The sequence below is a fragment of the Lagopus muta genome, chromosome 5 (genome assembly GCF_023343835.1).
Source record: "Lagopus muta isolate bLagMut1 chromosome 5, bLagMut1 primary, whole genome shotgun sequence".
In the NCBI taxonomy this organism is placed as follows: Eukaryota; Metazoa; Chordata; class Aves; order Galliformes; family Phasianidae; genus Lagopus; species Lagopus muta.
In genome coordinates, this window is record NC_064437.1 from 46,632,729 (window position 1) to 46,660,055 (window position 27,327).

General features: G+C 43.5%; 1 protein-coding gene across 19 annotated transcripts in view; it reads left to right on the forward strand.

Annotated features, from left to right (window-relative positions):
• The window catches only part of SORBS1 (sorbin and SH3 domain containing 1), a 74,156-nt gene extending 48,603 nt beyond the window's left edge, over positions 1 to 25,553 (forward strand). For 6 of the 19 annotated variants that reach the window (XM_048946722.1, XM_048946723.1, XM_048946724.1 and 3 more), the window contains 14 exons: positions 2,314 to 2,489; positions 4,043 to 5,560; positions 6,293 to 6,378; positions 7,784 to 7,951; positions 9,374 to 9,420; positions 10,505 to 10,619; positions 10,727 to 10,852; positions 11,878 to 12,072; positions 13,909 to 14,619; positions 15,928 to 16,044; positions 20,459 to 20,518; positions 21,137 to 21,327; positions 22,526 to 22,638; positions 23,457 to 25,553. In XM_048946722.1, the coding sequence (XP_048802679.1) occupies positions 2,314 to 2,489; positions 4,043 to 5,560; positions 6,293 to 6,378; positions 7,784 to 7,951; positions 9,374 to 9,420; positions 10,505 to 10,619; positions 10,727 to 10,852; positions 11,878 to 12,072; positions 13,909 to 14,619; positions 15,928 to 16,044; positions 20,459 to 20,518; positions 21,137 to 21,327; positions 22,526 to 22,638; positions 23,457 to 23,524 (3,691 nt within the window). In that variant the 3' untranslated portion in view covers positions 23,525 to 25,553. The remainder of the gene's footprint in view (positions 1 to 2,313; positions 2,490 to 4,042; positions 5,561 to 6,292; positions 6,379 to 7,783; positions 7,952 to 9,373; positions 9,421 to 10,504; positions 10,620 to 10,726; positions 10,853 to 11,877; positions 12,073 to 13,908; positions 14,620 to 15,927; positions 16,045 to 20,458; positions 20,519 to 21,136; positions 21,328 to 22,525; positions 22,639 to 23,456) is intronic. The other 13 variants (XM_048946732.1, XM_048946736.1, XM_048946738.1 and 10 more) reach the window with 6 other exon arrangements.
• The last annotated feature ends 1,774 nt before the right edge of the window (positions 25,554 to 27,327 follow it).

Sequence of the window (27,327 nt, forward strand, 5' to 3'; positions counted from 1 at the left end):
ATGGATATAGGCAGATGCATGTCCCAGGAAAATTCTACATGTACTTTAGATGAGTTCAGATATGATGTCTGCTCCTTGGTCTTGAATGAATTTTGTAGTGATTACAGGAGCGGTGGCACTGCTTAGATATGAATTGCTATTGTGCTAGGTAAAAACTTTTTAAAAAACAAGCAGAATTGTAACTCCATCTTGACGCAACTTACACTAAGATATAACGTATTTGCCAACAATTTTGTTGCCTGGTAACAAAAAAGAAATTCATTTCCGTTATTCTTGTGAGATTGTCTCCCATTACATGTTCCCAGGTAGGCATGCCAGAGGAAAAGGATGATGTTTTTCAAAGGCAGTGATTTTTAGCTTCTAGGAAGGGAAAACAAGTAGTGGTAGCGATATTTCTCAGAGATTGAATGTGGCACTGGTTTTCTGGAAGAATACTTAATATTAACTCTGGCTAATTGACTGGTACATGGAGCTGGTTTGCTTCGAAAGAGAAAGAAAAAAAATCCCTGGGTGAAATGCTGAGCTGTGCTGAGTTCCTCCTCCTGTGGAGCTGCTGCTTCCTGTAACCAGACTGCTTCTTGGCATTTCCCAAAGGTCCAAGGATCTCCTCGGTGTGCGTGGGTTGTTGGGAAAGGCATGCTCTCCTTCAGGCATCCAACTGACATTATGTCGTTCGTTTTCCCATGACTTTTTAGTTTTCTTTTGGTAGAGAGAGAGAAGTAAAGCAAATGGAAATCTCCAAGATTAGCATGAATGAATAGCTTACTTTTGACAGATGCTGATAAGAATCTTGAGTTCCTGACTGTCCCAGAAATGTTACCAAAGCTGTGAAACCTCTGTTTTTGGTAGGCAGGACAAGTTTGCTCTCCTGCAATCATGTCATCTGCTGGAGCCTGTCTCAGTTCCCCCTGAAGTCTGGTAGCACAAGCTGCGCTGGTGGTTGTAGGAGTTGTTCTAGGCCTTGAAAACTTGAAAAGTAATTTATGGGAATGCATGTGACCTAGTTTTCCTTGTCCAGAAACAAAAAACTTCTTTTTGTTCTAGACATTGTGTAATTCCACTCTCACAGGCAGTCCTCTGATGCTTATGAAAGCTTTCTCTTTGCCCTGTAACTACAGCATCCATCCAAAATAACCAGATGTGTGTACAGATTTACCCACAAGCAGGCATAACTACAAGCATTTCCACACTTGCATACATTTGAATCACTCCTTGGATATCATGATGCAAACCAGCCATCAGAACATTTCTGTGAATTGGCAAAAGGCTATTATTATTATTATTATTTTAACTTTCTGGCAACCAAGCTTTGGGCTAGGAATAGCTTTATGTGTGAGACTGCATCTTATTCTTAAGAGCTTGGTTGAGAATGCAAAGACTGGTATCAGATGAACTCAGCTCAGCTTTTAGGAAAAAAATCTGCCTGATTGCTTAGCAGATGTTTTGCACCTGGAATGGCCCTTTATATCATGAAAAGTTTTTTGTTGTTTGGGTTTTTTTTGGCTTGTCTTCTTCAAAGAGAGAGCAGTGAAATCTAGATATCAGATGTGGGGGTGTACTGGCTGTCAGATTCATGATCAAGGAAAGGAATTTGTAATAAACTGTCAATACTTAAGGGCCTAAGAAATTACGATTGTGCTTGTTTTTTACATCTGTCTCAGAATTCAGCATTTTGTTTTTGTGTCAGTGAGAGTCTGGGACATGATGTTTCCTGTAGTGCAAGTCTGAGGGAAAGCTGAACAGAACTGTGCACATCTGGGAAATTTCTCTTCAAACAGTAGCGTCTGTAGCCCAAAGCTGTTCCTTCTCTGCATAGTCCCTCATTGAATGACTTGAAAAATCTGTGAATCTTGGCCTGTAATGCTGGCTGGGAGGCTGACGTAGTTCTGATGGATTCCTGAGCAGCTGTTCTTTGCAGCAGGGAAGAGAAAGTGCTAGTGTTTGAGGAGAGAGGACTGGAGCTGGAAGATAAACATGCCACTTCCAGCTAGCCACTGAATTTCTGTTCATCTGCAAGGGAACCATGCATCTCCTCTGTGAGCCTGTTGTCTCATCTGTAAAATAAAGGAGGAGTGCTTTCCTGCCACCTGCTTTCTGGGAGTCTGAGCTAGGAGAGCTCCCTCAGGCTGAGCATACTGTGGGAGCACAAAACTTGCAGTATTTTTGCAGTATATTCATAACCTCTTCATTCAGCGTCAGTTCTTTATGTACAGTCTATTCTGGGGTTTACAGGTATGGTTTGCTCTTTCACTGCATGAAGCTTTCAACAAATGCAAGTGACTCCCCCCTTTTTTTTTCCAAACTGTTTTTCAGCTCCACATATTCACCCAACTACCACGCAGCGAAGAGGGATTCAGAACCAGCACTGGGGGACCTTGCTGGCTTGGAGAATGAGAGACAGATTTACAAGAGTGTGCTGGAAGGTGGAGATATCCCGTTCCAGGGGCTGAGTGGTCTCAAGCGTCCTTCTAGCTCTGCTTCCACAAAAGGTGGGTTGTCAGGGTGTGGACCTGACCTCCATTCTGTACAATGTATCAAAAGTATGGTAATATGGAGCAAAGCACTGCAGGGTTTACAGTCCTGCTCAAGCCAATTGAGGGTTCCTCTGTCCTTCCTCTTTGCCATCTCTAGTTTTCTTTCTTTTCTCCCTCAGCCCACACCAACCAGTGTTTTTCATGATGCCTTTACCTGATCCAGGTTCCTCACCACAGCAGGGACCAGCTCCCTCTGTCCCACACCTTCACACTCCTCCAGGCTGCTTGATCTGGCCTTGCTGTCCATCTGCACCATGCATTGTCATGCTACAGCCCTTCCCTGCCTTTTCTGCTCTTTCTATTGGATCTCTCAGCAGGCCACAGCATGTCTGCTGGCCCAGATGCCCTGGGGTAGCTGGCACCATGTGCTCCACAGCCTCCTGCCTGAGGGGTGTGCAGAGAATGCACAGGACATTGAGACAGCAGTGCCCTGCAATCTGTGAGGCAGCAAGGCAGCAGAGACTGTTGTGTTCATCTCCCCATTGCTCCCCCCATTGTGGGCTCTCTAGAAGATTAAGTCAAGGAAGAGCTGGCTCCAGTCAGGGAGTTGTGTTAGGGAATGTATCTCTGAGCCAACTTCAACCTAAAAATGGCTTCAGATGAGGAGAGGACTGGGGAAAGAATGCATTGGGTTTCTGAACTGCTCTTCCTAAAAATAGTGCGTTCACACCAAAAAGGTCTCTGTCTCCATTTTCCAGCTATTTTTTTCAGCACTATGTCCAGCCTTTGGGGCAGGGAGTTAAACTGGAGCTGAACAGAAAAAATCTGTTCAATTTATTGTTCTCCAAACAGCAATTGAGCCTGAATGGCTATTTTGACATCTTAATATGTACTCAAATCAGAAACAGATCTAAGAAACTGCAGTCACAGCTGAACCCAGACTGGATCTGATGTTAGAAAATGTCCTCATTTGACTCCTTGATTTTTAAAGGAAACATGGCTCACACCATTCTGAAGCATACTCAGTTTGCTCCTAGCACGGGGAATCTCTAATCTGGCTCTTGGGTAAGGCCAGCTGATGCAGCCTGCTTGTGCTTGCACAGTCAGCCCTTGATTTTTCTTCTCCCTCAGTAGTTAACTTTTTGGAAAGCACTATGGTGAGAACATAGTAGGTGTGATTACAGGCTTAATATTAAGCCACTTTTGCAATGTTAGTGCCTGTGCATTCGTGCTGACACCTTAATCCCGCCCAGAGTTCAGCTGTCCTTTTCCGTGATGCCACCGCTTCCCTGGAAGCTGATGATGCTCAGAACTTTTTAGGATAATACCTTCAAAGTGCAGCAGGCACTTCTGGCTGAGCCTCTCATCTTAGAACTATTAGCAGCATTTCACCTACTTCTGTGAGCGCGGCTTGTTGTGCAGTGTCTTCCTGCTTTTCTTTATGTTTTGGAACATTGTTTCTTTAAAGTGCATTTTATGAAATCCAAGCATGTTTTCTCTCCTTTCTCAATAGCTTTCTAGCACTTAAGCTAACAGGTTGTATTTATTTTATTCTGCATGCTTACCAGTGGATCGTAAAGGTGGGAATGCTCATATGACTGCACCCTCTTCAGTTAATAGCCGAACCTTTAACGCTAGTCATACCGGTATGTTAGGTCACGCATGTAAACATAAGAAGCCCTTATCAGCTGCAAAAGCCTGCATTACTGAAATCCTCCCTTCTAAATTCAAACCCAAGCTAGCAGCTCCAGCTGCTCTTGGGCAGGACAAGAAGGGTATCTTGCTGTCTCATGAGAAAGCTCAAAGCTGTGAAAACCTTCGTAGCTCCGTTGCGTTGTTTGATAATAAAAAGTCTTTTATGGTAGACATAGGGGAAAGCATAGAAAACATGTTGATGAAGTCAAAGCAGGAATATGTCATCAAGTCTGGCAGTACCATGAGCCTACAGGAGTATGGCACCAACTCTAGAAAAGGCTGCCTATTCCCTGCCTCCAGGAAGAGCGGAATGGAGTTTACAATGCTGTATAAAGACATGCACCAGATCAACCGGTCCAGGATCCAGTTGGGCACAGTCTCTTCCTGCAGTGTGAGGGACATTGCATCTCAATTTGAGAACGAAGCAAAGGACAGGATGGAACACAGCCTTAGTCGAGAGGATTCAGAGCAGATCCCCAAAGACACTGTTTCCTCCCGTATCAGTGCCTTTGAACAGCTGATCCAGAGATCCCGATCGATGCCCGCACTTGACTTTTCCACTGGACAAAGCAAATTCACTACTTCTCTCCAGTCTCAAGCTTGTCTAGGTTCTGCCTACTCCGCAGAGATTCTTCTGGATTTGCCAAAAATAAACCAAGAAGAGAAGGATGCTGCCAGCTTGGCAGACAAATCCTCCCATTCCTGCAGCAATGTGGAGGACACAGCTTCAGATGTCAGTGATGCTATCCCTATGGACACACTTTCAGCTTGCACAGACGAGATAGATCTCCTCTCAAATGCATCCAATGACAGTGGCAGCAGCAACAGCAACATCAATGGGCCTCAGAAGCATAAAGTCAACAGATGCAAAGGCACATGCCCAGCTTCCTACACCAGGTTCACTACCATCCGAAGGCATGAGCAGCAGCAAGCCATCAGGAACACTGATTCCAAAGGAATCTATGGGGACAGACACACGCTCCCCAGAAATGTCTACCTAATGAGCCCACTTCCCTTCCGAGTGAAAAAGCCCTTCCAGCACAAGTCCAGCAGGACTCCACCCCCAGACTGCCCTGGAGCCCTGGCAGTGCCCAGCCCCCAGAACCGGGATGACCCCATACAGCTGCAGGGGAGTGTAGGAGACAAGAGTCATCACTTCCAGCATGAGCTGTGCTCCAGAAGCAGGCCTCTAGCCCCCAGGCGCCTGTCTTCCTTTGATGTTGTGGAGAGGCTTAGCTACTTCCCCAGCATGGGATCTAGCCGAGATAGCTCCATGGGCCGCTCTGACACTCCTGACTCCTTACACAATGGGAACCCAATTCCATATGCCCTCTATCACAGCTTGGACACAAACAACAACCCGCAAAGTGAACTTGGGACGTACCTAGGAGGTGGCTTTTTGTGTTCTTTACCACTGTCCCTTCATCTGTATTGCTTTCCCTCTCCTTCCTTTCACAACCCTTGCATTTTTACTCCCCACCCTTGCATCTCCTGACTCTCCCAATTTTTTTTTTTAATGGTGTGTCTTACGTCCTTTGCGTGTCTTGCTGAGCATTTTTGTTCAGGACATGTAAACAGCTGCACTTCTGAGAAACGGTTACCGCTGCCTTTCTAATCACACCGGGTTCAGCTGGTCTCTCAAGCAACTCCTGGGATACAAGAATCTCAACATGAGATATTTCTAGTCCTGTATCATTTGCACACATGGGAGTATAAAACAAACCCATATGATTTGCTTTAAGGAGCAGTTTCTCAAGGTCTGGTTGTGTGTGTGTGTGTGTGTGTGTGTGTGTGTATGTTAAACTTTCCTCTGCAGTTAAATGCCAAATCATATTTTGATGGCAGCAAATCTTTTCTTCACAAAGTCCTTCTATGTTTTTACTCTTTCCCGTGCCTTTATTTTCTCCCTGTTTTTAGATCTTTGTTAACAAGTACAGCCCAAAAGGGAAAAAAATGAAAATAGATAAATTATCGACATCTGATTGGCAATTTAGTTAGTGGCAATTGAGAATCTTTACTATTTTAATGGAAGCAAATTGTTTAAAAATATTTATTTTTTTCCTTTCTGGTTATGCTAGGTAAATCCATTTGTATTTTAACTTCCTTATGTTGTTTCGAAGTAGATTCAGAATCACCAAGGCATTTTGCACCAGTTGATTACATGGAAACTCCAGAAGAAATTGTCCGCAGACGTTATGATGATAAAGAGGTAATGCCTTCTTCTATGGCCTAATAACAGCTACTGCAGCTCCACACACAAGAAATACAGCTGTAACCCTTTTTAAAGGACAAATTATATGGTGACTGATATGTATATAAGTTAGAACAAGAAACGGGAGCTAGAAAGTTTTAGTTTTAATACTGCCTCTAGTGCTGATTTATTGTGTGATGCATAGTTCCCTTTACCTTTTGTTTAAAATGAACCTTACAGTTTGTGTCAGTTGCACAGAATGGTGTAGAGGGGTTATAAAGAATGTAAAAAGGTTGGATAAGTATGTGAGATGTAGTGCAGCACCTCAGGACTTGCAGATAAAGATGAAATGTTTATTCTACAAGTGACTTAATTTTTTACTGTTCTCCAAGCAAGCCACCTGAGTCAGTATTAATCAGACTGGTCAGAATGTTCATTTCCTGTGGGAGCCCTCAGGTTTTGAGTAGAAAATGTAAGACATTCCAAGCCATCAGTAAGTGGGAAGCTTTTCCCTGGTGCAAACTAGAATTCTTTGATGTGTCATATTGTCAACAGAATGTGTCAGTCCTTTTCAAAATGGTTAGATAATGTATGGGCAAACTGAATAATAAGAAAGCAATACAGAATTTTCAGCACAGGGAGTATTCAAACAGAGCTAAAGAAGTTAAAAAGTGTTTGATTTCCAGAAAGCTGTTTGCAAAAGTAATTAATAATTGTAAAATGAAATAAAACCAAGGAGTATTTTTAATGAAGAATTGTACTACCGTTCTGAGCTCAAGTGTTTGTGTATCTTTTGAAATATGGGTAAAAGGTTCTTAATTCCGATGTAAACAATATTTTTTTGCAGTCTTCTCCCATTAGTAATGCTCCCAGTGTCAAAATCCAGCAAGAAAACTCACCTAAGAGCAGGGCTCTGAGTTCCACCTGCTGATTTCAAATTATAGAGCAGTACAGAAATATATTAATTGACCCCAGAGGAAGAATGGGGGAATCTGGCACCTGGGTGTGGGTAGACACTCTCCCAAGCTCCTTTCAGAGCTCAGGGGAGTTTGGTGCCTCAGCTTATGTGTGCAGCTGATTCAGGTCTCTTGGATGTCAATGAGAGAAACTCCTTGTTAGCCATCTGCATTATCTGCAGCCTCCCCTTATCTAATAAGCTCTCAGAGCCAGGCCCAAGCTTAGACAAACTCCCATTGACTTCCATCAGCTTTGGATCAGATCCACTCTATGAGCTGGATTTCCATTATGCCATTACTGCGATGTACTTTTGTGCCTGCTAAATCTAATGGTATTGTGTTCATTGAATCAGTATTCTATGTTAAACTGTAAAGTCCCAGCTATTTTATTAAAGTCACATTTGTGGCAGCTTTCAAATGGCCTTAACTAGATGATTTACTGCCCATTTTATGCAATTTTATGGCAGAAACTTTTAGAGGACCAGAGACGGCTTAAACGTGAGCAAGAAGAAGCTGATATTGCAGCTAGAAGGCACACAGGGGTCATTCCAACGCACCATCAGTTTATCACTAATGAGCGATTTGGGGACCTCCTAAATGTAGACGATACAGCAAAGAGGAAATCTGGGTCAGAGGTCTGTTTTAGTTACCTCAGTCTGCTGCTTGACCCAAAGCAATATTTGCCTCTCACAACGTTGTGCTTTAGGCCGACATTAGCTCTTCAGAGAATGTTGTTTGTTTTTTTTACCCCTTCCCTTTTCCCATTCTGGCTTCATTTAGAACTGCTTTGACTCTCGTGCCTGGTAAATGAATAGGTATCTCTATACCAAGCTGCATATGTTAAAGCATGCCTGCTGAGAATTGCTGGTGCACACATGTGATGCATGCCTTTAAATATCAGCTACTTTTAGTGAATCAAAGGCATTCTACATCCTTTGCATCATATTGCTACATTGCCTTCTGTCTGTGCCTTATGCTTAGAAACTTCATGCCTTGTTGACCTTGGCCATGTGACTGTCTCATAGTTTTTGTTAGAAATAGATTGCCTCATCTCCTATCAAAAGTTGCTTCATGTCCTTGGGAAACAACTGGAAAAAAGGCTCAGCATGTTTCACTGAGTGCGACCTGATTGGTCTTTTGAAAGAGACAAAGGAGGAGATGGATGGTTTTTCTGTGAGGCTGAGCCACTTCTCCCTGGGGCTGGGTGCTGGGCCAGGTGTGCTGGCCAGGTGCTACGTCCTGCCTTAGGGGATGCTCCTGTGGCTCTTACAGCTGCTTTGTTTCCCCAGAGGTGCAGTGTGGCGGTGGGCGAGGAGATTACCATTTGGATAGGTTATATATTTCTGCCTTTTGCTTATGTCATTTCAAACACTCCATAAATGCAACTAGTACTTATTTTATGCTTCATTACCAGAATGACTTGAAAATTGTCCAAATGTTCTGTGGCAATTAGAAAATGAGCCAGATAAATGAAATTTTAAAGCCTGGGCCTGCTCTCAGCATGTCCTCTTTGGCTTTATAGCTACTGAAGATATTTTTAATGAACACATTTTATTTATTTATACTTCCTTCTCACCTTTGTCTCTTTCCTACCAATTCTACTTGGATCACATTGCAGGATTCAGCAGGGCCAGATAATAATCAGTAAGGAGCCACATCAAATAAAATCCTACCTTTTTCTTTTGCCAGCTGGTGAATTTTGCACACCGATCCTCTCCATGAGGGGAATTTAGTCCCAGAGCCTCTGTAACTGTAGTTACTGAAGCAGCTTTTATTCGCCAGCATTGGTCACGTTTTAAGATTTGCTGCTGTTAAGTCCTATTTAAGTGCTGTTATACCACAAGTTGGCACTTTTTGCCCTGGTAAGAGGCCCAGTGACCCATCCAACATATTTACAGTGTAGCACCAGTTGCACTAAGCTTGTAGCAGAACACCTGTGTTCATTTCCATCCCTAGACTAATGCTATCTGTAGAAGAGTTTGGCGTGTTGTTCCTCAGAAGAGGATGGAAAACCTGATTATTATCTTTATGTTGATTTTTTTTTTCCTGATCTCTAGATGAGACCTGCTAGAGCCAAGTTTGACTTCAAAGCACAGACTCTGAAGTGAGTATAACTTTTTCCTATTTCTCTTACTGTTCTTCTGTCTTTTCCTCAAGGATGCTGCATTTATGAAGTTTCATAGAATTAGAATTCACATTTCAGTACTCAGCCCAGGCAAGGTGTCTGCAGCAGGGCAGGGAAAAATAATATGAATCTTGCACAAGCCTTGAGAGGGTCTCATTTTAACATTGCTAGGAAAGGAAGAAAGAACAGAATTCAGTGAATGAGTGACTGATTTTCTGCTCAGGTGCTGCCCTGGGATGGTTTTGTTATATGTCTATAGGTGATGATTTATAATGATTTACAAAGCATTGGACCCCAGGACCTGCAGAAAAACTGAAGCAAATGCAAGGGCTAACTATTATGTCCCTTGAGGAGAACATGCGAGGTATCAGACAAAAGTGAAGCAGAGCTTGTGAAAATTGTGATAGGAAAGTCTGGGTTGCTTGTTTTTCCATCGGGAACCACACAGTGGGCTTATGAGCCTAGTACAAGCTGACTACAATATGAGTACCTTCTTCACAATTCTAGCACTGAAGACTCTGGATTCAAATCCCAACTGTTATCCCACATGAGGTCAGTGGTTGCACAGCCACTGGCTGACCCAAGTGTAATATTCACAGAATCAACTTCTGTGTGTTTGAGGGTTCATCTAATCACTAAACAACCTTCCATTAAAATCATGTGTCATTTTGGAAGCTCTTGTGTCATGACCAGTTTTGAAGCAGGAACTGAGCACAGCTTCCAGTCCTCCCACCATATCCAACATGGAGAGCAGCCAGTGGCACCTTTTGCTTGAGTTTGACCCCACTGCTGCTGGAAGGATGTGTAGTCAGTAGGGCCCTCATAAGTCTGGTTGTTTCTTTTTTTTTTTTTTTTTTTTAACAGAATACACAAAGAGCAAGAGAGTTCTTTGCACATGATGGTGTGAACAGGGTAATTCTCAACATATAGCCTTCACTTTGATTGGAGCATGATGTGTATCTATAGGGATGTTGCAGATCTTGTTACTTAGGAGTTGCTGAACAGAAAAAGAACCCATCTGATCTCCAGTGGAATTCTGATGGAGTACTTGTGTTGTTAACAGGGAACTTCCTCTGCAAAAAGGAGATATTGTTTACATTTACAAGCAGATTGACCAGAATTGGTATGAAGGTGAACACCATGGCAGAGTTGGCATCTTCCCACGATCCTATATAGAGGTAGCTGCTTAACCTGGAGGTGTTCTCTTTGCCCATTCCCTTTTTGCTAGTGATGATTTCATGAGCTTTTTTCATGCAACTCTCTTGATTTTGTTTGTTCATTCTAGCTTCTCCCACCAGCTGAGAAAGCTCAGCCCAAAAAGCCATTACCATTGCAAGTATTGGAATATGGAGATGCTATTGCTAAGTTCAACTTCAATGGTGATACTCAAGTAGAAATGTCTTTCAGAAAGGTAAGACCTAAGTTGCACTGATGAATTGAGTCCAGACAAAAGTTTTGTAATGCCAGTAACTTTCCAAATGGATGGAATACTGTCCAAATGACAGTAAGATCAACCTTTTTGTCAAGGATTCACCCTCATCACCCATGTTTTTACCCTATTGTTGTGTATTGTGATGAGAGTGTTGCAGATCAGCTGAATCAAGAAGTGCCAATTGCTTTCTTAGGTTTAGCTGAGAAGATACTTGGAGTGCAAATGCTGTAAGCTGGGCTGTGCAAAGAAAATTAAATATTTGATGACATGTCTGCAGTATGATCCTTTCCAGTGGAGATGCACATAGTCTTGTGAGAATGGTGATTCAATAAGAGGAAAGCCAGATTCCCCTTCCCTCGCACTACAAACCAAGTCATTAAACGAGGCAAGGCAGGCGACATTCTGTCATGCTGAAGTGACTTCCTAGATCTGATTGCAGTCAGAGAATAGGAATTAGTTCTGTAATGACTGTTCAGTGCAGTCAAACACATTTAAACAGCAGAATTTCTCTTTCTCAACCAGCATCCTGCTTTCATGATGCTCAAATTAGATCTTGTCAGCTGTCTTTTAATTATGTATGAAGGCGGGGCTTATAGTTCGTATTAAGGATCTGAAAGTCACTTCATTTGTCAGTAAAACAAGAGAGAGAGCATAGAGAGATCTGGTTTAAACTGCAGACCTGTGCATATTCCACATACCTCTCATACCCCTAAAGGATGTCACAGTCAGACTACAGCCTCTGTTTTCCATTTTTAAGCTAACTTTAGTATGTATAGTCTTGAAAATGTGAGATGAACATAACCTGTAGGCAGTCTAAAAAGTGCACCAAAGGGTCTATGTTTCTTTCTTCTCTGAACTGAAGAGTATCATTCCCACCCAGAGGTTAGGGTAAGGACTACATAACTGGGAAATAAGGAAGGCTGAGAGCCACAGATTGTTTTAAGTTGATTGCAGCAAGATTAAAAATGTAATCTGTTTTGACTTCATTGCCGCTCTTTCAACAGGGTGAAAGGATCACGTTGATTCGACGAGTGGATGAGAACTGGTATGAAGGAAGAATCTCTGGCACCAGTCGCCAAGGCATCTTCCCTGTAACTTATGTGGAAGTGCTCAAACGGCCAGTGGTCAAGAATGCCATTGAATATCCAGACCCACCTGTGTCACTCTCCCCTAACCGCAGCGTGACAGCTTCACCACAGGTATTTGGACTAGACACAGCCAGTAAATGCACCTTGCACAACAGGGGCATGTTGCCATTACTACGCTAGAAATAGTAGCTGGAAAAAGCTCTAGCTAACACTGGTATTCTCTGCAGTAAAGCCTAAGTGCTCCCTGAAAGAGAAGGTGATGTTTCATTTACCAGAAAGGTTAATTAATGGGTCAGTTAGAGATTTAGAGATTGAGCTTTTCCTCACTTATCCATAGTTTTAATTCAGGCCAGGGTGAAATGGCTATGATTTCACTGCCGGAAACGGAATGAGTATATAGGTGATCCAGCTTCTCCTCTGGGGTGTTTACAGACCTCCAGGGCATCATGGACTGTTATGGTCCAGTCACTATGGTTGATTGCAAACAGCTTGAATCAAGCTGGACCCTTACTCCAAAATGTTCCAGGTCAGGACCAAGGTTTTAGGAGACAGAGTCACAAGAGTGTTCTGTATTATTTGTGACTGGTACTAAGTGAACTCAAGTTCAGAGAGCAAGCTAACCTGGGATTTTTCATGACTACTGGATTAACTGCAAGCTCTGCTACAGTTCAAACCAGAAATCAAAATGGCAACAGATAAATGCATGGGGAATCTAAGAGTCCCAGAATGTTTGCCGTGGAATATGTATTGGGGAGGCAGTGAATCTCTAAATCTGTATGTTTTGCTCTCATTCTGCAAATACTCATGCTTAAATGTCAGCATATGTGTCTGGAGTGGGGCCATGAGGTTCTGATGTGTCACAGGACCATGGAAGGCCATTCTGAGGTCAAGACTGCAAGGAATTAAAGTGGAGAATTGAGATCAGGAGGAGAGGATATACAGTACAGGATGCCATGGCTTTTGCATGGTGTCTATCTGGATCTTCCCTTAAGGAGTGCTTTTGTTATTAGCCACTGTGTAAAGAGGAGAGGCTTGCTGCATGTTTGGGGTTTGCTGTTGAAGTGGTCTACAGCCATGTTTTTCTGTTTGAGCTTGGCTGTCACTGTGTAGCTGTGGCCTGTCTGCCACTAGCTCTCTGCAAGCTTCTCTCTTTGATGGAAGGGATTATATCCAACCTCTTTTGGTTTCCTTAACTATCCTTTTGATTCCCTCGGAATAGAGCAGTTCTCTTCCTTACTTTTTTTGTCTGACATGGCAGAGGACTGAGAAACAGTGATCAGTTCTGTACACGTAGCTGGTCTCACTGATGGCCAAGGGCAGACTTTGGACCTGTGTTCTGCCTTTATAAACACAGGACTTTAATCAGCCAAAGGCCAAATAGCTATAGCTGTTTTTTTTGTTTGGTTGTTTTGTTTGTTTGCTTTTAATTTGTTTCTCCTCCACAGCTTCAGCAATGCAAATTTCTTGAGGGGTAGGTGTTATTCAATGTAAAGTTGGATAAACTCAAAATTAATTGCAGCTATGAATTCTGACTGATTCCATGATGTGAGCTGCCAAAGTCCCCTGTGTTACTGCCAGGCCAGTCAGATGCTGCATGCTGCCATCATGGATGGTGATTTTAGCTACTCCCTAAGGTACTTAGGATTAACAGTAAGAAGTATAAGGTCTTCCACAAGACATCTGGAATCCTGGCAAAGGCTGGAGAAAGGTATTACCAATACAGATATGGACAGGACTCCATGGTTGGAGCAGCTGTGGACAGCAGATTCTCCAGCTGTCTCCAGGGTACACTTGTCCATGGAGAACTTAGGCATGTGCTTGGTTGTAGATCTGCTCCTCTCCATGCTTGCTCACTTTCTTTTGCTTTTTTTCAATAGTTTTTTTTATTTTCCTTTCTTATTTTTGTTCATTTCTTTCTTTTTCTCTTCTGCTTTTGTCTCCTTCAAGTCTCCCAGCTCTGAGCTGCTCCATACACCAACTCCTCCGCCTTTGCCTTTCTCACGCCATGCCTTGTCTCCAGAGGTGCAGGCAGTCACATCCGAGTGGATTGCTCTGACTGTGGGAGTGTCTCCTAGCACCACTCCTGCCTTAACTGCTCCATTGCCTTCTCTGCCTGAAGCCTCCCTCTCCCACGCTGACTCTCTCTCACCTCCTACTGTAGCCAGCCCTTCCCCCTCGTTCAGCCTCCCCCATTCTCATCTCTCTGGCTCCTCAACTCCGAGGTCCATTAAATCCCCCTTGCCCTTTTACTCATCTGGGCCTCAGCCCTCCGCTCGCAGTTACTACCAGGCTGCTCCGCAAAGCAAAGAGAAGGTTGGTGGCTCCTCTTCTCCCTGCCCTCGCTGGGCAGGCGGGAGCCCTGAGAGCATCCTCACAGAGCAGCACGGCACCCCTGGCAGCCAGGCCTGGCTCCAGAAGACTAGAGAGGGCAGCAGCAACCCTGAGCAGGGTTCCCATGCTGCTCCCAACATCTCTGTGGAGCGCTGTCTGAAACCATCCCAGCTAGACATGCGTGCAAGCCCAGAAAGGAGACCTGTGAGTTCCTCTGAGGACAACCAGTTGTGTCAGGAGCTAATGGCTATTGTGCAGGGAGGTAAAGCAGAGAAAAGAGGCACGAGGAGAGGTGATCTGGGAAAGTTTCAAGGCGGGGAAAAGAAGGTACTTCTCCTGCATGTGTGTGCACTACTCTGAATGCCTGACTTTACCAGTGTGTTGAGGTTTGTGCTACTCTGCCATTCAGGCAGAGCCAGTGGCTGCCACTTGTCCTTTTAATGATCCTAAGACCTTCTTCCAAGGTTCACCAGTGGCATTCCCTGGGCAGTAGATCAGAAACCTTCAGAAGAGTGCTCAGGAGTAGTGTAGCACAGAACTGACTCAATTGGCCATATCTAACAAGGTGACCATGCCAGACAACAGCTATTACTAGATAAAAGAGTCAGATAAAAGGGTCATACAGGCCTCTTGCTCATGTACTTCACCATCTAGAATACAAGCAATTATTTGCTATTTAAAGATTTTCCAGTGTGCAATGGACCATCTTTGGTGGTGGGATTTATTCCTTCCCCTTAAAGCCAAGCACTGAAATATCTTATAATAGTCAGCCTGGCTTCTGGAACCACAAAAGCTATGCCTTGTTGAGGAAATACAGAATGGATGGTCCTGGAGACTGTGGATTAGTGATTCCCAGTCTGGGATGTGCATGGCTAAGTCAGGGAGGCTTGTTTGCTATCTGTGCTTTGAGTGAAATTTATTAAATTTGCATTTTGAAAATTGCATGAAAAGGTTCCATGTGTAATACTCCCAAGAGTATTTAGGTATATGTAGGCATATGTTACAGGAAGGAAGATAAGGGAACCTTCTTGTAGCTTCTGCAACATTTTCTGTCCTCAGTCTTGGTTTATGGAGATCTGCCTTACTTTGAAGCTCTTGCTTGTCTTAGTGTCCATTATGGGCTACAGCCATCCAAACTACATTACAACACTTCCGTGCTAACTTGTACAGGAGTGGGAATTTGGGGAGCTCAAAATCGTAGTGTTACAAACAGCTTCTCAATGGAATATGATTGCCTCCATGACGTATCCCATCTAGCCAGTGTTAAATAGTGAGGGACTGTGATTTCTATGATGACACATTTCACACTGGGAAATCTTGTTTGATTTCAAACAACTTGTTTGATTTCTGCTTGAATCATAACCAGAAGCATATTGAAAGCTGTATTAAGACTATGCTGTTTACCGACTGCATATATTTTTAGCAGTGCTTTCTACGGGCATAACCTGCATGTTTTAAGCAGAATGAAGTGGTAAGGTCTAACGAACCAACTAGGAAACTGCATCTGCCCTTGCATGGAGTTATGTTTGCTGTGTGTGCATCAAATCTTACAGCATAGCAGGTGTTCTTATCACTACCAATGACTGTGATAAGAGTGTGTATGTCAAGCTGATGAACTTTTCTTTTCTTCAAAAGACTGCAGACTCAAAAGCTTTCTCTTCACCTGCTCCTCTCTCTTCCTCTGCCCTCTCTTCCTCTACTGTCACAACACAGCCACCTCCCAGACTTACACGTAGAGTCAATAAGCCACAGGTAATCATCTTTGCTGATTACTCTTCCATTGCTTACAGTTGTTTCCATGCCATGCCATTGTTTTATCATATGCTTGTCTATCCATTCAACGATTCTACACACTATATCTCTCCTGTCATTTAATTAAGCATTTTTATTTTAAAAAAATAGAAAAAGGCAAGCAATTTAAACAGTTTACAGGCTGTGCAGAAGGGCAGGTATGGACAAAATCCTCTGGTGCAAATCCACCTAACTGCAGGTCAGTGAGCTTCTGCCAGTTTGTACCAGCTGGAGATCTGATTTTCTGTTCCTCTGAAGGATTAGCTCAGAACTTTTAGTACTTCAGCTGCTGATTATTTCTGACGTTGTGTTTCTACAGCTTAATTTCATTCTAAGGCAATATCAGTGCCTTCCTTGTTAGCAGGAACAATATCACCTGTGGTACTTTCATTCAGGCATAGTTCAATTTCCTGAGATCGGGATTCAGGGCCAGAGTGTCTCAGAACTGCGATAGGACAACTCAGGTTGATGTCCACAATGTTGGGGACCTGTCTCAGCCTTCCCAGGTGGTTCAGTTTGGATATTTGGAAAAAGTTCTCAGAAAGAGTGGCACATTGGAACAGGCTGCCCAGGGAGGTGCTGGAATCAGTGTTCAAGCAAAGGGTGGATGCGGCACGAGGCACATGGTTAGTGGGCATGGTGGGGATGGGTTGTCGTTTGGACAAGGTGATTCTAGAGATCTTTTCCAACTGTAATGACTCTGTGATTCTGTGACACCTGCAGTCATCTTTAGAGAGCGACAGAGTTGTGTCTGTGCAGCATTGCCGGCTCAGGGGGGAGCAGCACTCGCTGCTGGAGGCTGTCAGTCCTTCCCCGCAGCCCCACACGATGGCAGTGTGTGAAGCAGAAAGTTCACAGTTAGCAAAAGCCAGGCAGAGTTCTAGTGATGGTTTTGGGGGTAGCAGTCTTGGCTTCATCAGTGAACCGTATTCATGCTGAGTGAGTGTGGGAAGTAGATGCCAGTGTTCTTACTTTCATGGACGTTTTGTGAGACTGAGATCTGGCTTTAACTCTGAAATTTTTGTTACCTTTACTCTCCTCATGTCCCATGCTGTCTCTCATGCGCTTCTATTTCGGGTGCTGCACCTGGTCGCAATGGGACACTGTAGCACTTCTTTGGAGTTAAAGTCAAGGCACATTTTATATGTTGTGTGCGTTGACAATCAGCCCATTGTCAGTGTCAAGTTAACGCTGAGTTTGACAGCTGCCGGCCTTGACCTCCTTTCCAGCTCTGGGCCTGCAGTTATTTGGGGAGCAGTAGTGGTGTGTGTATATACATATATACATATATAATGACTTCCCATTACCTGCATGACCCATACAGGGGCCAATTGCTTCAGCAGACCCAGGGGCATTTTCAAAATCTATCTTCTTTCCATTGAATTTAATTAAATGAGAAGAGCATTTAGTAGACGTGCAAGCGAGCCGTTGCATTTGGCTTCGTTTTCAATACTGTCTGTCCCTGAGGTTTGAGGTATTGTACTGTTTTAAATGTCATATTTTGCTCGTAAAAGATAATCTCTCAGGTTATGAAATTCAAACCCAGGTTTTTTGTCGTTTTAAGACCGCTTAGATGCAGAGCTGGGTTAAAGGCTGTGTTCTTGCCTGTTCCACTAAGCAGTAATGTAAAGAGCACGGGCTCTTCTAAATATTATAAAATTATTCCCTTTTCTTAGTTTCACAGTTCAAACTGATCAGAAAAAAAAGATAAAAGAGCAAGCCCATAGCATGTGAAAAGTATGGCAAGTGTAATTAACAGATGTTTTTTCAGTATTCCAGTGAAACTTGATATTAAATGTCAAATGAATTTTCAGTGGTGCTAGCACATGTGTGAGCCTTTAGCTCCCAATCCAGTGGCCAAGGAGTCTCTCCATGGTTTCTGCCAGCCTTTACAGCTGGCTGCAGTGCACAGCGAGCTTTTCAGTGCCCTTTGTGAGAGCTCTTGGGCCAGCTTTTCCCTCACTCCCACCAGAGCTGGGGTCTGATATATGCAGTGGTTTTCCTTCACTCTGGAGGACTGGCAGTCTTTCCTGCTCATGGCTCTCCATCCATGTGCAGGAGCAGCCCTACTGCATGCCCATCTCTGAAGGGATGCCTGTGTCTCTGCCTCTTTCTGTGTGTCATGTCAGTCTGTTCTGCTTAGCTTTCTCTTTGCTCATGTAGTCCTTTTGACTCGCACCAGAAATGTATTGGAAGAAGACCTACAAACAAGTGCTGCTGTGGTTGGACACGCTGATGACTCTGCTAGGAACAGGAGAAGTGCTGCTGAGTTGTCCCAGGATCTTTCTTCCTAAGAGTACAAAACCTATCTCAGGACCTTTCTAGGCTCTTTACATAGAACATCTTTCTGGTATTTCTACAAACCTGTGATGCTCTTTAGATCCATCCTCAAATTCTGTACAAGGTGGAAACAGTGGCCAGCTGTGCTTTGGAACTGGCTATACCATGTTTGTGTAGGATGGAGGCAGAAACACTTAAGTGTTAGCAAAGTACTTAGTGTGACCCAGAGGGTGGGAGCTGAGTGGTCCTGATGGATTGTTAATGCATTCTGAGGTAGTGCTAATTTCTTTAGCTCTCAAGTAAGTAATTTAATTCAGAATTGTTAATGCTTTTTAGAGAAAAGCTCATCTGAGAGGTCGCAAATAATCAGTGAGAAATGGACCGCATGGTCTTAAGCTCATGGAGCAATTGCAGCAGTCAATTTATTAGTGAGGAACAAAGAAGCACTTTCTTGAATTAAAAAGAAGTCGTTCTTACAGCTACCTTTCACCTCATGATGGAAATTGTTTTTTCCAGATACTTCACCGCCTGGGTTAACTCTGATCTTATCAGATTTGATGCACTATATCCTGTTGCTCTGTAAAATATTAATTTTAAACTTCTAATTATGCTATTAGCCCTTCAGAACTGATGATAGGCAGACAGGAATGACTTCTGTATGTTCTGCTGTGATTTCAGGCTTCACAGTAAATGCTTTGAAGGCAAGTTCCTCCCCATTTAGCCTATCCAAATTACATTTTATTTTCTCTCTTATTTTATTTTTCACACTATGCACATGGTTATAGAGCATTGTGTTTTAAGGCACCAAACCCAGATTCCAGCCCAAGACAGCAAGACTTATGAAGGAGAAGGAGTTGTGGGGTTGGATTGGCGTAGAGTGGATCACAGTCTTTGAGAAGAGAGTCAATTATCTTTAGTACAGTGATGAACACAGTCCTAGAGATCCAAGAGGTGGTTCATAGGAGCTTTGAGAATGGGAAATACCGCTCATCACCCTATGCTTCTCCAGACTCCTTGTGCATGCTTGGGCTGAAGGTGTCAGTCGTCTTTCTCCTCAGCTTCTGTGCTGCCTCAGGATGCTGTGAGCTCACAAGCCTTTTCCTAAGCCAGTGGTGCAGCCACGTCTTTGAGCAGAATGAATGGCACTGATGAAATAAATGAAGAGTATAAAAGCATAAAAATGGAGGCACGTGGAGTTTGGGATGAATATTGTATTGGATTATCAGAGAGGATGGTATTACTCTGTATCTTACCTGTTCTAATCAGTACTGCTTGAATTCCAGAACTGCACTCATTCAGGCATCTCATTTGCTAGAGCATGCACACAGCATTCTTCTTGTGTTTGAATATGCAGAAACATGCTAAAAAAAATCAAGTTCTGGATATCTGTGACCTGGGATATGGGAGTTCCTGTGAAGAGGATTGACTGGGGAGAAAAGGAGTCCAGAAGCTTCTTGGATGGTGTTTGGAGCTAGGCTTTCAGTCAGCCTCCTCTGACCTGAAACTCTGCTTTGTTTTGGGAATTAATGTTGCAGCTCAGATCCTTGTGGGGTACAAACTAGAGTGATTTTGATGGGGCTACACTGCGTCGTGCCTCCTGAGGACCTGAGCTGGTCTTTATTTAAGGAGCAAGCAAATTACTGTTCTTTCCTGTGTCAGAGTCACCGAGGACTTAGCTAAAAACAGCAGCAGATTCTTCTCAGTGGGTTATGTGCCCTCAAGTATGTATTTCTGTCCTTGTCCGCCCCACTCCCCCCACCCCCAACCACAGGAATGCAATGTGACACTATGTATCAGTTCTGGTTGTAGCCCTGTCCGTGATCTTCTAGCTCATCCTTTTGGCTCTGTGCTCTAAGCTTCTGTTTTGCTGTCCTTCTCTTTGCAATATTCTGTGCGCTGCAGTGTAATTGCATTACTGTAGCCCTAATGTCTTGTTTAAATGAAAGATCTTGTCCAAAAAGAGTGGTATTGGGATGGGGAGGGGAAGAGTTGTTCATTTTCTTTTGTTGTCTGCACACCATTTATTTTTTTAAATTCTGACCAGTATCACATCTGCTAAAATGTCTTCCTTATCATCTGCTTGGTGATCACACAGCCTTCCCTCCATTCATTGAGAGCTGGACCAGATCTCACAGAGTCTGAAAAGAGCTATGTGGTAAGGCTACTGTTTCAATTAGATGTGTAGTCCTAGCCTTTCTTCACCAAGACAGGGACATCTCAATAGATTATAAAATATCAGCACCATTTTTAGCTGTGAAATAGGTATTTATTTACCTATTAATACATTGTTTTGTTTGCAATAGAAGAAGGGAATGTAGCACTTAGAAAAACTGCCATAATCAATGAGAAGTTGGGCTAATTGTGCTGCCGGTCCCTGGGTATAAGCTAAATGAAGCCAAATGCATGAATGGAGCAGCCCACCTTGCATTCTTGAACTGACTTCATTGCATTTGTAATAGTACCACTGCAGATCTAATTGCAACCTCTTATGCTGCTGCTTTTTAAAATATATGTCTATGTATTTGTTACAAATCTTCAAACTAAATGCCAAATTCTTCTATATCTCACCTGTTTTTCCATGCTTACACCTGGATCCCTTCTGCACTCCACTACCTGGATGTTTACCTGGATCTACAACTCTTTTTTTTTTTTTACTGGACTTATGTACTGCATCTGGAATGTCCCATCTCTTCCTGTCTATATTTTCCCTTCCCTCCCCCCTTGTTGACTGTTCTTTGGGTGTTTTTGGATGTCAATGCTGCCTACCACGCAGGAAGCTGTTTGCAATGAGATCATAAACATTGCAGAAAAGTCTGTGCATTACTGCAGTACTATTTCTCAGCCTCTTGACTCTCGCAACAAGGTGACCTCTAATGACCATAAACCATCTCTCATCATTTCTCAGCAACCTCAAGCACAGCAGCAAGGAGCCAGCCCTGACAGAAGTCAAACACCACGAGACATGTAAGTCCTTTTGGATCCCCTCTCTTCCAGGGGCCTTGACTTATACTTACGGTGAGGATGGGGATGTGTGAAAGCTTCAGCATCTCAGGTGTTAAATTCAGATTATGGAAGAGCAACTGCTTAGTGCTTTTCTTTGCAGAGCAAAAATAGCCTCATAATAGCGAGAAGTCTATCTAAGTGGGACCTTTGTGTCTGTATAGCATGTGGAACACTGGCCTTATGCTCCAAGACTGGGTCTCCTTTGGGCATTTCAGTTATGCTGTTTACGAAGACTGTTTCAGTGTCTTAGTATCTGAAGCTGGAGGTGAATTAACATGCACTAATCTGGCTCATATGCCATGGGTCAGCATGTTCACCCCTGTTCTTAGCTTCTCATGGCATAGTGAGAAGTCCCAAGGTTGGTCATTTTGTGCCAGGTCCAGGAAAGAATTAGTGGCTGAATGATATGAGAGAGCCAGGCTAAGATCTTCAAAGCTCTGTGTTGAGTTTAAACCTGGAGCTGCCATTAACCTCGCTAGGGCATTTCACTGTTGGTTTTGAGAATAGGAGCCTGCACTGTACTGGGTTTCAGTGACAGTTGGCTCCTAAAAGGAGCCTTTGCTTTTCCCTATCTTTATGCAGAGTGGAAACTCTTGCATCCGCTCTGTTTTCACTCCCCACAGCCAGGGGATCTGGACTTGCCCAGAGATTTCTTCCACTTCATAAGATTCCTTTCAGATAATTACAGAGTGCTTCTGGAGCAATAATTACCTCAGAGCAGGATTCAATCTTAAACTTTCTGCCTCCTTAACCAGGATTTATCCAACCTTAGTGCAGTAAACAAGGCAGTATATTTTTCTCAAGACCCTCACTCTGCCATTTAGCAGTTCATGGCCCTGCCTGTGTGCCTGACAAGGGAACTAAAGTCTCATTTAGACAAGTAATGAGTGTATTCAGGTTTTGGCTTGTATTTGTAGGGTGTCTGGTCTCTAGGTGTAGCATGTTAGGAAGGCTGCAGCCATTATAGTCTATGGTCTACAAGGGAAACAAAAGTGCTCTGCGCATCCTATGCAGTGCAGGTGTGACACTGATTCCTGCTATAGCTTTGTGGTAACAGCCAATCTAATGTGAGTGGCTTTCACCTTTTAAATGGGGAATACAGGTCCAGATTGTATTGAACAAAATCCAGTGACTAACGTGTGGTATTTTTCTATTCTAGAGTTAGCTACCAAGCTCTGTACAGCTACACTCCTCAGAACGATGATGAGCTGGAACTGAGGGATGGTGATATTGTTGATGTTATGGAGAAATGTGATGATGGCTGGTTTGTGGGTAAGTGTGATGCTTGCCAGGCAGCAGGAGCCTTTGAGATGCAGATGAGTATTTTTGCAGAGCATCTAGAAGCTGCTTTCATTTGCAGGATTGAAACAGAATGGAAAAAAATCAACTTAACTTTTTTGATGATTTCTCATCTTCTCCTACTGAGAATGTTAAAATTAGGGTGCAGGGAAGTGGAACTTTGTTTTTCTTTCTATATGTCCAGGTTTTCAATTTTTTTTTTCTTTTAATTTCCATATTCCCTTCTTCCTCCTGATCCTCCTTGCTCACACAGTTTGCAGAGCAGCAGAGAGAATCAAGGAAAAGTGGGTTTCTGTGCCTTTTCAAAGGAGTCATGACAAGTTACAGAAGGTGGCAAGTAGGGGGCAGAAGGAGCACTTGTATTGGAGTTGCAGTCTCTAGAAATCCAGCCTCAACTAAACATGGTAGTCTAAACTAAATGAAGTCTTGCAGCTTCAAGTAACTAAGTCTGGACAGCGTTCTCCATCTCAACAGTGCAAATCTAGGCTTGTCCTCAGTTCTTAAGGAAGCTGAGATCATTTGAATAGATCAAAGTTTGGCTCCTTGCATACAGGCCCAGGAGCTATCACCACCACCTTCTTCATTGTTAGAACCAAAGACCAAAGATGGTTATTAGCAGACTAGTTCTGATCTCTTCTATACCAAAAGGCTCTCTGACCAGGACTCTTATATATTTTCATAAAACAATGAATGCAAGCAGCAGGGGCTGCCATCTTGACCTTTTAAACCCCTAAGCCTTCCTTGGATGGCTCCATCTCACTCTGGCTTCCTTGTCTTTTATTTTGCTATAGGTACATCCAGGAGAACAAGGCAATTCGGCACCTTCCCGGGCAACTATGTGAAGCTTCTGTACCTGTAAAGTAACAGTAATCCCACAGTGACAGAGATGGAGCTGTTTTTCAGATGGTGTTTTTAAACAATGAAGAAAGAGACAATTTATGAATGTAATAGACAAGAGATGAAAAGTGTTAGGAGGATGTGGTTATGTGATACAGTATTGAGTTGAATGTGTAGCCCTGCTTCTACTAATTCAGGGTATGATTTGTTTGCTGAAGGAGAGACAGTTTCTAGTTTACAGTGCTGCCTTTGTGTATTCCTCTCCCCTCCCCAACAAGAGTTCTGGTGATAACCTTAATTCGTATGGAGTACTTTACTTCTGAGAAGGCTTCAGGGAAGCAAAAGGTATAGGTTTTGTTTGTGTGTTAAGATATGACAGTACTTTCAGAAAGTACGTGACCTTGCAGCTTCTCCATTCACTGGTGAGGTCAGGGAGGCCAGGCTTCCTGCCTTGCTGAAGGCTTACTGTGCTCTGCCTTCCACTCCCATAGAACTCCCTTCCTTCATGCCATGCACCTTAAGACCCCGTATGGGCAGAGGACAGCCAGTGTGGTTAAACTGCAGAACTCTGTTGAGAAGGAGTTTGGGACTGGAAGTTTAATCCAGAGGTGTCAGCCAAAGTGTACTGCAGACACTCAAAAAGCCCAAACCCTTTCCTAACACATTACCCACTTCTGCAAGGTTTTTTTCTTTTGTGCAGGGTGTGTGTGTGTGTGTGAGTGTACTGTGTGCAGCAAAACGAACGGAGTAATGTTTTTTTAAAGAGAAAACAACCTGGCTTTGACATTTATCTGCACAAAGAATAAAACCAATAAACAGAACATCCATGAGAGCAAATCCTGTTTATGAGTCCTACGGCTGTTTGCTTTCTCTGCTCCCCCTTGTTGGCCCAAAAAGAGTTGAAGCATGCTCTTTGGGAAGAAGGCTTTGCTTCTCTAGCATTAAATGTCAGAGGTTCTGATAACTCTGAGAAACATGCCTTTGAAGGTGCCTTTTTCTGTTGTTCTTGCAGTGTAGATGGTAGATCCAATAAACACCTGCATTTCGACTGGCCCTTAGATCAACAAAAAAGTCTGCTCAGTTTGGAAAGCCGTGTTCACAGCGGTTGTTACCAGTCATAGAGATTTGTATTTCTTTGAGGAAAAAAACGTGGCTTGCCTGTAAATCCACTACGAATACTCTTTTGATAGACACTTTGTTATTAAGAAGTATAAACAAAACCGGTTCTATCAGACTTTGCTTCCTACAGTTACCATACAAATAGCAAAAGGTTAGATTGCTATTTTGTCATAAGCCGTATTTAATAATATAAAATGCCTATTTTTATGCTGATGCTTTTATACAGATTTATTAAGAGTAACTACAACTAACTGTTAGCACGACTTGCAATATGTTTTGATAAACTAGCCATGCTCCTGGGTTTGAAATCAAGTAGGCTTGTCTTCCGTCTCAGTCTGCGGAGGAGAAGACTCAGTGTCTCAGAAGTTTGACTGTAAATATGTATATTTAACTTTGTACAGACAATGTACTTACCTTGTATAGAAAAATAATTTAAACGCATTGAGCGAAGGGAGAAAAAGAAAGGCAGTTGTCAGAGGTTGGGATTTTATTCCACTTTTATTTAAATGATGGAATTCTGTGTGTGTTCATATAAAGAGTTTTAGCACAAAATATCCACTATGAAAGAGTTTCAGATATGACACTGACCACTGACAGCACCACTGTCTCTTTTCAATAGGAGATATCATTAATTCTGCATCTTATTTATGTATTTTTCTGCTTTGGTTTTTTCTTCCATTTATTCGTAGCAAGACATAGGCTGTTGCTAAGATTGGATAGCACCAAATTAATCTATCCAGCAAAGTAACACAATAATACTGACTGTATATAACCTACTCATTTAAAGGTTTATTTTCTGTTCTCGCTCTTGCCATTTTAAGTTACACACACACACACACACACACACATCACAACTTATTTTTGTGTTGATTTTTGTTCCTTATTGCAGTGGATTACTATTTGGCAATTAATAAATGGAAGTATTGAATTACTATTGTGTTTGTTGTACAAATTATTAAATAAAGCCTGTTCCCGCTATTCCTCTAGCAATGCACGTTTGTACCAGTGCTGTCTGTGGCTCTCAGTGGCTGTGGCCATTCTGAGCTGTAGACATCTGCCATCCCGTGCTTCCAGATCCTGCTCTCACCTTGGCTTTACCTCACCAGGGCTCTCTTATGAGCCAGGCAGGCTGTGGCTCATTCTTGAAGAAAACAAGGTGTAAAAGCAGAGGAAAAAAACATTTTACACCCGATCCCTCAGTAACATGTGCAGAGCTGGCAGCTCAGGAGCACACCTGATCCCAGTGTTTTGCAAAGGTGAAAAGATGCAGAAACTTCATAGTGTTCAGATCCTTCTCTGCCCTTGTGCCTATGGAAGTTATAGGTGCCTTTGCCAGTAGTTTTACCCCCTGGCCCTCTCTTAGGGTGGCAGGCGGCAGCTGCGTCCTCTACATTCAGTTATTGACCTCTGGTGCCCATTGCTGCTTTTGTGGTAGTTCTGTAGTTTGAAGAGGACTTGAAGCCCAAGAGTCAATAAGTGGCATCTTCAATGGGGTGATTGCTCTCCAGGATATTAACTCCCTGCTAATGCCTCTCCTCCAGCCTCATCCTACTGCCCTGGTTTTGTGTGCAGCCTAAACCTGATGTGTGCTGTACTTGGTCATTCTCAGGGAAGCAGGGCTGGGAGACTCAGGTCCACACAGACCCCACCAAGAGATGGTGTCGCATTGCAGCCCCTCAGGTTGCCAAATAGTTGCACTCTACCCAGGCAGCTCTTACCACAGCGCTGACTGAAGGCAAAGTCTGTGGGGTGCATGCCACAGCTCCCAGCCCTCTGGCAGAACAGCTGGCTGGGACTTCTGGATTGTGTCTCACAGAAACAACTCATCCCTGCAGAGCAGAGTGAAGGAAGGCTGTTCCAAGCAGGGCTGGGAACATTTTTCAGTTTTGCAGGCTACCATGCAGAAAAAGCAGAAGAGCAGCTGCCATCACTGTGCTACAGCACCCACTATCCCAACCCTTGCTTTGTTGTGCCTGGAGTGGGTGAGGAACCTGGCTGTAGCATCTTACCCTCCTCAGTGGACTTCCCTGAGGGCATGACTGGGGCTCTGTGTGGGGAAACCACTGCCCCAGAGTGAGAGAAAGGGCACCAAGTCGCCAGCTCCCGTTGTGACCTGTGCAAGGGGCTTATTCCTTAGAGCACCCCACCATGCTCTGTGGTATTAAGCAGGCCCCAGTGAGGAGAGAAGGCAGAAATCATCTGCTGAGAGGGATGTGGTACCCTGGTTTGTCTGCAGCAGCTGTCTTCAGCAAGAGCCAAAAGACATAGGGGGAAGTACATGTGTGTTCCTGTGCACAAGGAGACATCTACCTCCACTGAAGACTTCTGTTGTGTCCCTCTCCATACCAGTCTACTTACCCAGTACAAAAGAGACACAAAATCACTGGAAAGAGCTCAGCAGAGACTACAGAGGTGATTAGGGCCTGGTGCGCATCTTGTGAGGAGAGGCTGAGAGGGTGTAAGTGATTAACGTTGCTGAAGGGCGGATGTGTGCAGAAAGGGGGCAGATCCTTCTCACCTGTGCCCAGCAGCGAGATAAGCAGCACCTGTGTGATCTACCTCAGCTGCTGCTGGCTGGTAGGAAGAATGCTTTCTTTGCCTTTTGGTTGTGCCCCTAAGGGCACCAGGAAAAAAAAAGAGAAACAAAAAAAAAAAAAAAAAAAAAAAAAGGAAAATTTTGCCTACAGCGACAACGAATCAGAGATA